Source organism: Salvelinus sp. IW2-2015, linkage group LG23 (genome assembly GCF_002910315.2).
Source record: "Salvelinus sp. IW2-2015 linkage group LG23, ASM291031v2, whole genome shotgun sequence".
Classification (NCBI taxonomy): domain Eukaryota; kingdom Metazoa; phylum Chordata; class Actinopteri; order Salmoniformes; family Salmonidae; genus Salvelinus; species Salvelinus sp. IW2-2015.
The window spans coordinates 5,792,340-5,805,341 of NC_036863.1; the positions used below are offsets into that span (position 1 = coordinate 5,792,340).

General features: G+C 42.7%; 1 protein-coding gene and 1 long non-coding RNA gene across 5 annotated transcripts in view; one reads left to right on the plus strand and one right to left on the minus strand.

Moving 5' to 3' along the window:
• The window catches only part of LOC139022872 (uncharacterized), a 3,381-nt gene extending 3,295 nt beyond the window's left edge, over positions 1–86 (plus strand). Inside the window, exon 2 of the long non-coding RNA XR_011473938.1 lies at positions 16–86. This is a non-coding gene — a long non-coding RNA (uncharacterized lncRNA). The remainder of the gene's footprint in view (positions 1–15) is intronic.
• Positions 87–440: 354 nt separating this feature from the next.
• jakmip2 (janus kinase and microtubule interacting protein 2) overlaps positions 441–13,002 on the minus strand; it is a 43,813-nt gene continuing 31,251 nt past the window's right edge. For 2 of the 4 annotated variants that reach the window (XM_023969204.2, XM_023969203.2), the window contains exons 8-22: positions 12,475–12,531; positions 12,242–12,364; positions 11,595–11,723; positions 10,684–10,767; positions 8,451–8,513; positions 8,095–8,193; positions 6,801–6,902; positions 6,472–6,525; positions 6,276–6,341; positions 6,077–6,145; positions 5,324–5,401; positions 4,916–5,119; positions 2,769–2,834; positions 1,712–1,788; positions 441–1,258 (exon numbers count right to left, since the gene is read on the minus strand). In XM_023969204.2, coding sequence (XP_023824972.1) covers positions 1,738–1,788; positions 2,769–2,834; positions 4,916–5,119; positions 5,324–5,401; positions 6,077–6,145; positions 6,276–6,341; positions 6,472–6,525; positions 6,801–6,902; positions 8,095–8,193; positions 8,451–8,513; positions 10,684–10,767; positions 11,595–11,723; positions 12,242–12,364; positions 12,475–12,531 — 1,245 coding nt within the window. In that variant the 3' untranslated portion in view covers positions 441–1,258; positions 1,712–1,737. The remainder of the gene's footprint in view (positions 1,259–1,711; positions 1,789–2,768; positions 2,835–4,915; positions 5,120–5,323; positions 5,402–6,076; positions 6,146–6,275; positions 6,342–6,471; positions 6,526–6,800; positions 6,903–8,094; positions 8,194–8,450; positions 8,514–10,683; positions 10,768–11,594; positions 11,724–12,241; positions 12,365–12,474; positions 12,532–13,002) is intronic. The other 2 variants (XM_023969202.2, XM_023969201.2) reach the window with 1 other exon arrangement.

The window sequence follows — 13,002 nt, forward strand, 5'->3', positions numbered from 1 at the left end:
CATCAGAACAGTCAGTCCGTCACCATCAGAATAGTCAGTCACCATCAGAACAGTCAGTCTGTCACCATCAGAACAGTCAGTCACGATCAGATCAGAGAGTCACCATCAGAACAGTCAGTCAGTCACCATCAGAAGGGTCAGTCAGTCACCATCAGAACAGTCAGTCAGTCACCATCAGAAGGGTCAGTCAGTCACCATCAGAACAGTCAGTCACCATCAGAACAGTCAGTCAGTCACCATCAGAAGGGTCAGTCAGTCACCATCAGAACAGTCAGTCACCATCAGAACAGTCAGTCCGTCACCATCAGAACAGTCAGTCAGTCACCATCAGATCAGCCAGTTACCATCAGAACAGTCAGTCACCATCAGAACAGTCAGTCAGTCAGTCACCATCAGATCAGTCAGTCAGTCACCATCAGATCAGTCAGTCACCATCAGAACAGTCAGTCACCATCAGATCAGTCGGTCACAATCAGATCAGTCAGTCACATTTAGAACAGTCAGTCACCATCARATCAGTCATTCAGTCACCATCAGATCAGTCAGTCACCACACTCACAGGCCCTGATCATGTCTCGTCACTCCTGTGAAGGGGTGCATTCACACATAAGAGCATCCGATCAGGTTTATAAGAGAGAGAGGGAGAGAGTTGGAAGGACTGTGGTCTGGTGAGGCCTGTTGATGTAGCCTACAGCAGTCTTTCCTGTCCTCTTCTGTGTGTAGTCTGGGGGTAGTCTGGGGCTAGTCGGGGGGTACTCTGGGGGGGTACTCTGGGGGTAGTCTGGGGGTAGCCGGTATGTAGTCAGGGTGTAGTCTTGGAGTAGATGGATGGTGTAGCGTTCCCCTGCATGGCAGAGATAAGATCTCCTAGACTTTGGTTTCCTTTATGTCTTAAAAAGTGGGTTGATGTGTGTGCATGCGTGTGTGTTTCCAGTATGTTTGTATCAGCGTGTACAGTGTATATGACTGTTTACACGTGTGTGTGTGTGTGYGTGTTTTCCGACTGAGGGTTCTGTTCCAGTTATCCCACTGAGTTGAGAGAAGTTCCATGGTCCAAGGTTCAGTCCAGTGCAGCATACATTATGTATATCCCCAGAGTGAGGTCCCAAATCAAACAGGTGTGAATTCCCAGCCATGTCCGACACACAMCAGTTCCATATCCACTCACTGTTACAATATGAGTCACAAAGTCGACTCTCTTCTCCCCAAAATAAAACCCACTGCAGTCACAAACACAATCTCCAGGTTTCCACGCTGTCTGCAAACAGAGAAGAAAGAGACAACGATAGAAGAGTGTGAGATCAATCCAACAATGGTTGTGTGTACATTACAGCATTATCCATACGGAGGACTAAGAAGCGGCCGAGCAGCCGGCAGACCAAACAAAGCTTACATGCCAAGAACACAACGTCCCAGTCTGACAAAGGTTAGCACTAAATAATGCTCTTCTTCATAACTGTGAAGGAAAAATGGGTTGGCTTCAATGGAAAGGAAAAGTATTAGTTACATATAGCATGATTCCCTAAACAATGGAACTTCATGAATCACAACTGTGGAAAGACACGTTGGCTACACTACAAAGACGATTTCACTCATGACTATCACAGGTCCTGATGGTCGCTAGGGAGATGAAGAACAACAGGGGAAACAGATGAGTGCAGAGAGGAAGATGAGAAAATTCTCTTGAGTTTAGTGACCAGGCCAGACTCACCTCTGCTGCAGGAGATGTCACAGACATCAAGGCCAAAGGATAAAGGCAAGAGAAAAGAATAAGAACAGAAACAAAAACTATAGAGTGAGAGAGAGAAAGAGAGAGAGTGAGTGAGACAGCGAGAGAGAAAGAGAGAGAGCGAGAGAGAAAAAGAGAGGAGAGAGTCGGAAAAACAGAAGACATGTTAGTTACAAGCAGAAACAGAGGATGCTTAAGAAACACTGTCCTACTAGGTGGGGAACTATCAATTAATCAATGAATTGAACTTCATTTAAATACAGAGAAATCTAGTCCTGATATGGCTAGCCTCTATGGTGTCAGAGCATAGCCATTACAGAACTACAGTAAAGAGCCATTCTGAGTCATGTACAACTTGGTTCATATACAACTTTAAATTTATTTTATATTTAACTAGGCAAGTCAGTTAAGAACAAATTCTTATTCACAATGACAGCCTACCCGAGCCAAACCCTAACAACACTGGGCCAATTGTGCGCTGCCCTATGGGACTCCCAATGACAGCCGGTTGTGATACCTGGAATCGAACCAGGGTCTGTAGTGACACCTTTAGCACTGAGAGACCACTGCACYACTCGGGAGCCACTCAGGACTTTAACTCTAACAGGGCCGAGGTCCTGACTATATGCGCTGACCTGACCAAACTGTACATCCCCCTCTGCAACAATGGAAGCAGAACTACTGGCCACGCCTCATTATGTTTGGTTCATTAACTAGTCAGTGATGTGTGGTTCAGCGGGACAGAGGTCTGCCTGATGCTTGACTGTAAGGATACTATAAGGAGAAGACAGACTGAATGTCAGTCAAGTGGAAAGCCTTAGGGATAAGAACACATTATCTTTCATCTTTTATCAGGTCACAGAAGCATCACAGGGGCTGAGTTCCTATTTCCTATATAGTGCACTACTTTTAACTAGGGTCCATAGGACTAGATAGGAAATAGTATGGCATTTGGGACACATTCATAGTCAGTTTATAGCCAACAGGGAGGAGAGAGCAAAACCTGTGTGACGGTAAATAACTCTGACGGCCATCTTACCTTCTCCTCCAGATCCTTAATTTGTCTCCTCTGAATGTCTGTCTTATCCTCCAGGTCTCGGATTCTCTGAAAATATTGTTGTTCCCTTAGTGAGTATATTCAATCTATTCAACAGTTACATTGCATGCTATAGCTGAACTAACTTTATGCCAAGCCAACACAAATATGCTCCATAAATCTATATTTTACATACACTTTTGAATCACTGCTAGCAATATAAATAAACTTTACAACAAACGTTAAGAAAACATATATTTATTGTACAGTCAGGTAATTTCACGTTCTGACCATAGTTCTTGTGGTTTGTGCTTGTTTTAATGTTGGTCAGGACGTGAGCTGGGTGGGCATTCTATGTTGTGTGTCTAGTTCGTCTGTTTCTGTGTTCGGCCTAATATGGTTCTCAATCAGAGGCAGCTGTCAATCGTTGTCCCTGATTGGGAATCATATATAGGTGGCTTGTTTTGTGTTGGGGATTTGTGGGTGGTTGTTTCCTGTCTCTGTGTTTTCTCTGCACCAGATAGGGCTGTTTCGGTTTGCCACGTTTGTTATTTTGTAGTATTTGTAAGTGTTCACAGTATTCGTCTTGTTAATTAAACATGTTGAACACGAGCTACGCTGCGTCTTGGTCCGATCCCTGTTACCCTCTCTCTTCTCGTGAAGAGAGGGAAGGCTGCCGTTACAGGTAAACATCAGTATTACAGTTTTGGTGTATGGTGTATCAGGGTTTCATTGGAGCATCTGCCTGTGGCATGGTTTATTGAACATGAAATGCTTTCTGTAAAACCATGGGTGAGACAGGTATGCTGACAGCTCTGCCTTTGAGAAGCCTGGTAAGGGGTTCAGCAGCTGCGTCTGTGAGAGGCTGGCACATGATGCTGCTACCCTCTGGAGTGGATCAGCCAGTGTAAACTGTAAATCAATGGAACATCGCCCTCTACAGTAGCATTTAGGAACTGCAGCAGCTGCATCATCTTTGTTCCACGTTACAGTAAATTACAATTAGGGTTGAACAACCTCTTGTTCATTCCAGAAAACATATGCTGTATTCTGTTAAATGTTGTAACTGCTTAGAGTAACAATATAAATTTAATGTCAGGTGTGTGTTGCATACTAAGTATTGAACTGATGTAAGGAAAGAGGATCTGTGAAAGCTTTCTTCTGTTCTTTCTAGACATACTGTATTTTATTGACCTTTCTTTCATCAAAGTGGGTACAAGTGTGAATCTCTCATGTTAAGTAAATGCCATATTGTTGACTCCTATGCAGGTGCATCAGGGTTTGTACTGGTGTGACTCTCTGCCTTGTCCTTGGTTTAACCACCGTAGAATTAGGAATTAGAATACCTTGGTGTAACCATCATTGAATTAGAAATTAGAATACCTTGGTGTAACCACCATAGAATTTGAAATTAGAATACCTTGGTGTAACCACCATAGAATTAGAAATTAGAATACTTGGTGTAACCATCATTGAATTAGAAATTAGAATACTTGGTGTAACCACCATAGAATTTGAAATTAGAATACCTTGGTGTACCCACCATAGAATTAGAAATTAGAATACCTTGGTGTAACCACCTTAATTAGAATACTTGGTGTAACCATCATTGAATTAGAAATTAGAATACCTTGGTTTAACCATCATTGAATTAGAATACCTTGGTTTAACCACCATAGAAATAGAATACCTTGGTTTAAACCACCATAGAATTAGAATACCTTGGTGTAACCATCATAGAATTAGAATACCTTGGTGTAACCATCATAGAATTAGACATTAAGAATACCTTGGTGTAACCACCATAGAATTAGAAATTAGAATACCCTGGTCTAACCAACAGGTATCGACCCTGTCTGTGTGACTAAGACGTGTCCACTAACACAAAGCTTCAGGTCTGAAGTCTCAGACAAGGCGACTCATAGAGAAAACATATTTTCAGCTGCTAGTCCAACAGACTGTCCTCATCTGTTGAGTCATGTCTCATGTTGAGTCATCAAAGGGAGTGTAATCATAATACATTTGAATGGATAATGGGTTTGATTCCCACTGGCGCCACCCATGAAAATATACATGTATGAATACACTGTAAGTGGCTTTGGACAAAAGCGTCAGCTGAATGGCATATATTGTGTGACTGTATATTGTACCTGATGGGCCTGGTGGAGCAGCTCCATCCTCTCAGCCAGAACCTGACAGTCAAACTCTCTGCTCTTCCTCAGCATCTGTCTGCGTAGCTTCTCCACGGACGTACGTAGCTCGTCCTTCTGCATGTCACTCAGAGGCTCGCCGTACCCGATCACCTTGTCCTGCTGCAGCGCGTTGTAGAGAGTAGCCTCCAGCTCCTGGATTTGCTGTGGATGGAGGTTGAGGGGGTAGTTAGCCAAAGTGATGATAATATAATGTATGTAGATAACCATCATCTACAAGTCGGTACTGGCTAGGGGAGAGGTGTAGGCATTGCACACAACAATCTATGTTACACTTACAGTATGTTCAAAGTTCACAATYGTGTATTTAAAGGCAGGAGGTTGAATGAGGGGGAATGCAGCAGTTACCGTGTAGGCCTGATCCAGGGCTGACTTCCTGTAGTCCAGCTCCTCCTCCAGATAGCCTTTCTGCTTGCAGAACATCTCCTGTGGGGGACAGTGCTCTCTGGTCAGTGTTTTGATCTCAATACTGTGACTGAAGAAGTCAGTACCATCCTCAACAGTCCCTAACATCACATCAACAGGTAGTGATACAGGATAGTGTTGTCTATACACCTTATAGTTGTTTGAGCATCTCTTCAACACAAACATGATATATTACACAACATGTGCCAGGCTTGTAATACTGTAGGCAATATTCAGAGACACACTCGTCTGCTTCTGCGAGATAACAACATACAACAAACGTCCTGCTTATGTCACAGTTACAAACCTGGAATAGTGGAAACATCTCAGCGATATTGACAAGACTGGGAGGAAACCAGGAACACAGGAGAGTAAATATCTTGTGCACATACACTCTTCATTTACGTCATTGAGCAGAGGCTCTTATCCAGAGCGACATACAGAAGCAATTAGTGTCAAGTGCCTTGGCCAAGGGCACATCGGCAGATTTTTCACCTAGTTGGCTCGGSGATTCAAACCAGCGACCTTTCAGTTAGTTACTGGCCCTACTATCTTAACCACTAGGCTACCTGCTGCCCATAAACCATATAAGCAGCAATATGACATTTTAATTTCATGAAACGCAGTAAAAACTACTCAAGCCGAGCTAGCGTGACGTGACAGTGAGTGAGGGATGTGAATGGAGAAGGAACTCACCATCTCTAGCTCCAGGTCAATCATCTTCTGATGCAGCGCTGCCTCTGTTCCCTCAATCTGTTGTATCCACTAGGGGGAGACAAAGACAGCACAATGCACAACAATGACTTCGATAAGTAACAATGCTATATGAATGGCTATGACATTGCTTACAAGTAATTTTGAACTAAGCAACAATATTTGTTATGTATTGGCATACCTTTTCAGCAAGAGATAGGACAGTGCTAGCTTGAATAATGGCCACTTGCTCCTCATTTCGCAAGTTCTGAATAAATAAATAAAAAATAAGGTAAAACAATCTTGATTTTTAATAATTTGGCAAAGAAGGAGTGATTGGAAAACATAGGCAAAACATCAGTAACAACATATTATAGAGCCCTTTCCAACAGACTTACCCCATTATCACCCAGAATGTCTAGGAGCTTGATCAGGTCAGGTACACAGACATCCTGGGAAAGGATGGAAATAAACAATCAGCATCCTATTTCGCCTGACATTGTTTAGCAGGAAGACAAAATATCACGTGTTATTTAAAAAAAGAACTGACTTTGCTGATAAAATACTTTGCTGAGGAAAAATGTACTTGATACGATTGTGATGTGTTGTTGTCTCACAGCTATCTTAAGATGAATCACTAACTAAGTAGCTAGGATAAGAGCGTCTGCTAAATGACTAAAATGTCAAATGTTACAACGCTATCAGATATTATTGAGATGGGTTATACCTTCACTCCTTCCTTCATACAGTAGATCTGTAGGGCGCTGACTCCCTCGGAGAACGGATGCATGCGGAGATGATTAAACGGAGGGGACTTTCGCTCACGCTCCTACAGGAGGAAAATTACATTTATTTAATCAGTTAAAAGCATTGGTTAAAAGGATGGAACCGACGAGGTGAAAAATCTGTCSATGTGCCCTTTCGACAAGGCACTTAACCCTAATTTGCTCCAGGGGTCCTATACTACTATGACTGACCCTGTAAAACAACACATTTCCCTGCACCTATCCGTTGTATGTGACAATWAAACATATACGGTACCAGTTAAAAGTTTGGACACACCTACTCATTCAAGGGTTTTTCTTTATTTTGAAAAGAAGCAAACAAATGCTCAGCATATGTGGGAACTCYTTCAAGACTATTGGAAAAGCATTCCTCATGAAGCTGTTTGACAGAATGCCAAGAGTGTGCAAAGCTGTCATCAAGGCAAAGGGTGGCTATTTTGAAGAATCTCAAAAATAACATGATTTGATTTGGTTAATACTTTTTTGGTTACTACATAATTCCATATGTGTTATTTCATAGTTTTGATGTCTTCACTATTATTTTACAATGTAGAAAATAGCAAAAATAAAGAAACATCCTGGAATGAGTAGGTGTATCTACACTTTTGACTGGTACTGTATATATATTTTTATGATTGGACAAAGAAGACAGTGGAGGGATTTTTTCAGTTCTATTCTTTATCCAGTAGATGGAAGCACCATCCTTTTGGGGGGCTTATTGCAGTATCTGCACTGCAGCACAGAATGCACAAAGCCCTGTGTTCTGAGCCTGTCTCAGCCTGGCCATGAAAAAAACTGCAATTGATTAGCATGTTGGCAGAAGCAGCAAGCAGTGCTGGGCTGGGCTGTAGGTCTTGGGGCAGGAATTATCATGCTCCGCACGGCCAGGGCCTAGATGTGCTCAGAACAGAGAAAATAGCCTGCACAGTGTTTTTTGTGTGTGTATGTGTGTGTGTGTGTGTGTGTGTGTGTGTGTGTTGGGGCTGAGAAACACTGAGCTGAGAAACTGTAACACTGAATACAGAGGTTGTCCAAACATGCCTGAAGTAAAGTGTATCATGTGTCCCTCTCTGTTCTTATCAATTTAGTAAAACATCTATTGATGGGAATATTACAAACCCATTATATACATTTATCTAGTCCACCACTGATCTTAGACAATTTTATTTAAGTAAACAGCTGTGATTCCATTCAAATGTACAGTATGCTTCATTAACCTGCCATAACCAGGCCCACCTCTAGTTCCAGTATTCTGAATTCCAGGAGCTCATTCTGGTCCTTGGAGTCTTGCAGCTCCTGTTGCTGTCGACCACATTTTGCATCTAACTTCTCCACCTGCAGAAGACCAGATGGATAGCATGAAGGTCAGAGCCTGCCAGTTGCATGGACTTCCATACCTCTGCAATATCAAGTGGTGCACAGTGAATGTTCAGATCCAAAATGGCTACCATGCATCAMCCTTCTCGGAAGTGCACATTAGTGGAGGGCGAGGTGAGTTGACTTTACTGCAGAAAGTAAAGTGCTTCCATGTGATGATGAATGGTGTAAATGCAATACTATTATAATATCAATAATATCATAGAAGGACAGACCTTTTCCAGCAGCTCCTGATTCCTCCTGAAGAACAGCTGTTTCTCCTCTACCCACTTGGAGTCCTGCCAGAGGAGAACCCAGTTTCAATGAGGGAAACATTGTCGTCTGTTACTTATAACCATGGAATTMGAATGAGTGTACCAATGAGTTTACCAGTCTATTTCTCTGGTTACAACGTACTCATGAGGCTTGTCTTATGAAATATCTAACATCTATATATAATAACAATATATTATAACATTATATAATGTATATATGCTCCCGTAGATCGATATCATACACYGAGTGTACAAAACATTAGGAACATCTTCCTAATATTGAGTTGCACCCTCACCCTTTCGCCCTCAGAACAGCCTCAATTCGTCAGGGCATGGACTATACAAGGTGTCAAAAGCGTTCCACAGGAATGCTGGCCCATGTTGAGTCTAACGCCTCCCACAGTTGTGTCAAGTTGGCTGAATGCCCTTTGGGTGGTGGACCATCCTTGGTACACACAGGAAACTGTGCAGCGTAGCAGTTCTTGACACAAACCGGTGTGCCTGGGACCTACTACCATACCCCGTTCAAAGGCACTTAAATATTTGGTCTTGACCATTCACTCTCTGAATGGCACACATACACAATCCATGTCTCAATTGTCTGAACGCTTAAAAATCCTTCTTTAACCTGTCTCCTCCCCGTCTCCTCCCTTTCATCTTTAGAGTTAACAAGTGACATCAATAAGGGATTATAGCTTTCACCTGGATTCACCTGGTCAGTCTATGTCATGGAAAGAGCAGGTGTTCCTAACGTTTTGTACACTCAGTGTAGCTATCCCATTATGGATAGCATTTAAGTTTGTTAACTGATCTGACCAACAGTGTATGAAATACTAGCGTCAATCACAACCCTATTCAAAATTGTTATTCTCTGTTGTGGGGCAACCGAATCAATACCATTCATTGGCATTTCCTCTTGGTCACCAAGACGAATCACTATTAAACAGTCCAACACTCTTTTTTTTCACAGCCCTGTTACATTTGGTACTCGTAGTAGGTAACTAATTGCAAATAATAACTAAGGTCACGTACAGTTCAAGCCATCCATGCGACTGGGACAGTGTGTATAGCCTTTCTCTATGTCGTAGGACCCATCCCAAGTGGCAGCCGTTTCCCTTTATAGTGTTCTACGCTGACCAAACAGAGCCCTGGACCCTGGTCAGGAGTAGTAAACCATATAGGAAACAAGGGTTCCATTTGGGAAGCAGCCCATGTCTTAGTGTTGGTCTGTATTGGGGGTAATGTCATTGGTCTGTATTGGAGGTAATGTCATTGGTCTGTATGGGAGTAATGGTCATCGGTCTGTATTGATGTAATGTTCATTGTCTGTATTGGACGTTAATTGTCATTTGGTCTGTATGGGGCAATTGTATCATTTGGTCTGTATTGGGTGTAATGTCATTGGTTCTGTATTGGCGTGAATGTCATGATCTGTATTTGGGGCGCAATGTCATTGGTCTGTATTTGGGCAATGTCATTGGTCTGTATTGGGTGTAATGTCATGGTCTGTGTATTGGGTGTTAATTCATTGGTCTGAATGGTCTGTAGGAACGGTCTGTATTGGGAGTAATGTCATTGGTCTGTATTGGGTGTAGAATGTCATTGGTCTGTATTGGAGGTGTAATGTCATTGTCTGTATTGGGGATGGCATTGGTCTGTATTGGGATGCATATGTCATTGGTCTGTATTGGGTGTAATGTCAATTTTGTTATTGGGGCTAATGTCATATCACTGTATTGGGGTAATGTCATTTCGTACTGTTGGGGGTAATGTCATTGTCTGTATTGGGTAATTGTATTCTTGGTCTGTATTGGGGTAAGTCATATGTCTGATATATATCAGGGTGTAATTCGATTGGTCTGTAGTTTGGGTTGTAATGTCATGGTCGTTGTATTAGTGTAATGTCATTGGTCTGTATTGGGGTAATGTCATTGGTCTGTATTGGAGGTTAATGCTCTTTGGTCTGGCATTGGGGTAATGCATTGGGTCTGCATTGGGGTAATGCATTTGTCTGCATTGGGGGTAATGCCACTTGGTCCTGCATTTGCCGGGGTGATTGGCATTGTCTGCATGGTGGTGAATGGCGATTGGGGTCTGTATTGGGGGTAATGGCATTGGTCTGTATTGGGGGTAATGGCATTGGTCTGTATTGGGGGTAATGGCATTGGTCTGTATTGGGGGTAATGTAATTTACCTGTCCTTTGTGGGCGAGCTCCTTCTCCAGGTCTTCTATCTTGGCCTTGTACCTGAGAATGTCTGCATGTAGCTGCTCCTGAGCCTGGGACACACAACAGTATCCACATTAACATCATCCACTGGATACAGCTGAATGTGACTGGTTGGTGTTGTTTTAGAACGCATGAGCAGTGCTGCAGTTGTACTGGGGTATATGTTCTTAATATTTTGTACACTTAGTCTAGAATGCATATGCAGTCTTATCAGCATTTTACTGAATACAGAAACCAATCTGGCATGACCACATCCCTATTTACCCAGATGATACAAAATACAATCTTATGTGGGTGATATTTTACTGAAGCGTATATCAGCATGAGGTGAAACAGTGCCACTGTTCGCCTCAGCTCATTTTTTATTGTCTTTGTTTTGTTGATGAAACGGAGGAGAGGAGCATCCAGCATTGAGGTAAAATAATCATCTGCAGTAGATAGTCTTCTGTTCTGTCGCTCGTGCAAAGTATGTCTGAGGGGAAAACAGTGTTCGCTGTTTGAAGTTCTCTCTGTTGTTTCACGGACCGGAGGCAGGTTCACCCAAGACACAATTCCGCTTTAATTAGGCAGTGAATATTTAACTGAAATATTAATGGCAATGATATTTTACGTTACATTTATTTTTAATTTCTTTTATCTTAACTTAGGCAAGAAAGAAAAAAAAAAAAAACAGTTGTTATAAAGAAAAGTGTTAAGAACAATTCTTATTTTAAAATGACAGGCTACTACACAGGTAAACTTACTGGCGTAATATTTTACACCGATTAACCTTAATTCTGGCAGTGATATAAGTAACATTAATTTCGGGACGGCAGTGTATTTAGTTAACATTAACTGGCAGTGATATTTAACGTACATTAATGCAGTGGCACTGTACCTTAGCTTCTATCTCAGCATCCAGAAGGCCCCCTTGATGTTCCTGCAGCAGGGCGTATGCCCTCTGTAAGGCCTGGTACTCTCTGGTCAGCTGCCTGAAGCGCAGCTCCGACTCCTCATTGACCAGCCCCTGTGACCATGAACAGACCCCAGGGTTAGAGAGAAGACATTGGGAGAAAAGCCAGGAAGTGTCACGCCTGCTCCCGCTCCCCCTCTCTGGCGCTCTCTGGCGCCAGGCGACCCATCATTACGCACATTGTCACCATCGTTACGCGCATCAGCGCTTCATGGGACTCACCTGGACTCTATTACCTTATTGATTGCCTCCCCTATATCTGTCACTTCCTCAGTTTCTTCCCCGTGTCTGCATTAATGTTATGTTTCTCATGTCCAGATGCTGCCCTGTCCTGTTTCATGTCTGTTTATTAATTAAATGTTCACTCCCTGTACTTGCTTCTCGTCTCCAAGTGTCTGTCCTTACAGGAAGAGGAATTATGGATAGAGAGATTAGAAACACATTGGTTCAGGGAAAGTAGATGCTGATGTGCTGCTGGTGCTTGTGCAAAGGTTATTGATCACTTATCGTAAATAAAGTTCCTTCCCCACCCAGGGGCTGTGTCGATTTCCTGTGAAATGAACAGGTCTCACCTCATCCAGGTCTTCATCRGGAGTGGCTGGAGTGCGGTCCATGCGAAACGAAGCCACGGAGGACGTCTCTGAGTCCATGGATTCCTCATCGTATCCAAAGAAGGTGTCCACTACAATGTGTCTCTGTGTAGAGAGAGATCACATGATTGTGGGGAAATAGATATTTCCCAAGGCAGATTAATGTATTGTACTGATCTTTTTTATTGTGTTGTCATGTGAAGAAAAAACTCTACCTTTATTGGTCTGTTGCTTCGTTTATGCCTCTTCTTCCGCAATAGTTTTTCCCTATCCTGAAACATATCGGGCATGTCAGAACAGTTAGAGCTATCCGGGAATTCTTGGGACCTCCCTACCATAAACCCTAACCTTAACCCCTACCCTAAACCTAACCCTAACTATTACCCTTACCTAACCTTAACCTTAACCCTAACCCTAACCTTAACCCTTACCTTTTTAAATGTAAACTTCAATGGGGTGACGTCAGAGTTGGGACGTCCCAAGGACACCGTTTAGACTTTTCCATTTAAGAACTACCAACAAACAAACATACAACTTCAGCAACCATGGATACATTTCCTGAGATCAGCCAATTGTATCTGTCAAAGAGCAAAAGAGTCAGATACTGTGTCCACCAGTTCTCCAGATACTGTGTGTCCACCAGTTCTCCAGATACTGTGTGTCCACCAGTTCTCCAGATACTGTGTGTCCACCAGTTCTCTCCAGGACAACCTGTGTGTCCCACCAGTTTCTCCGATAACTGA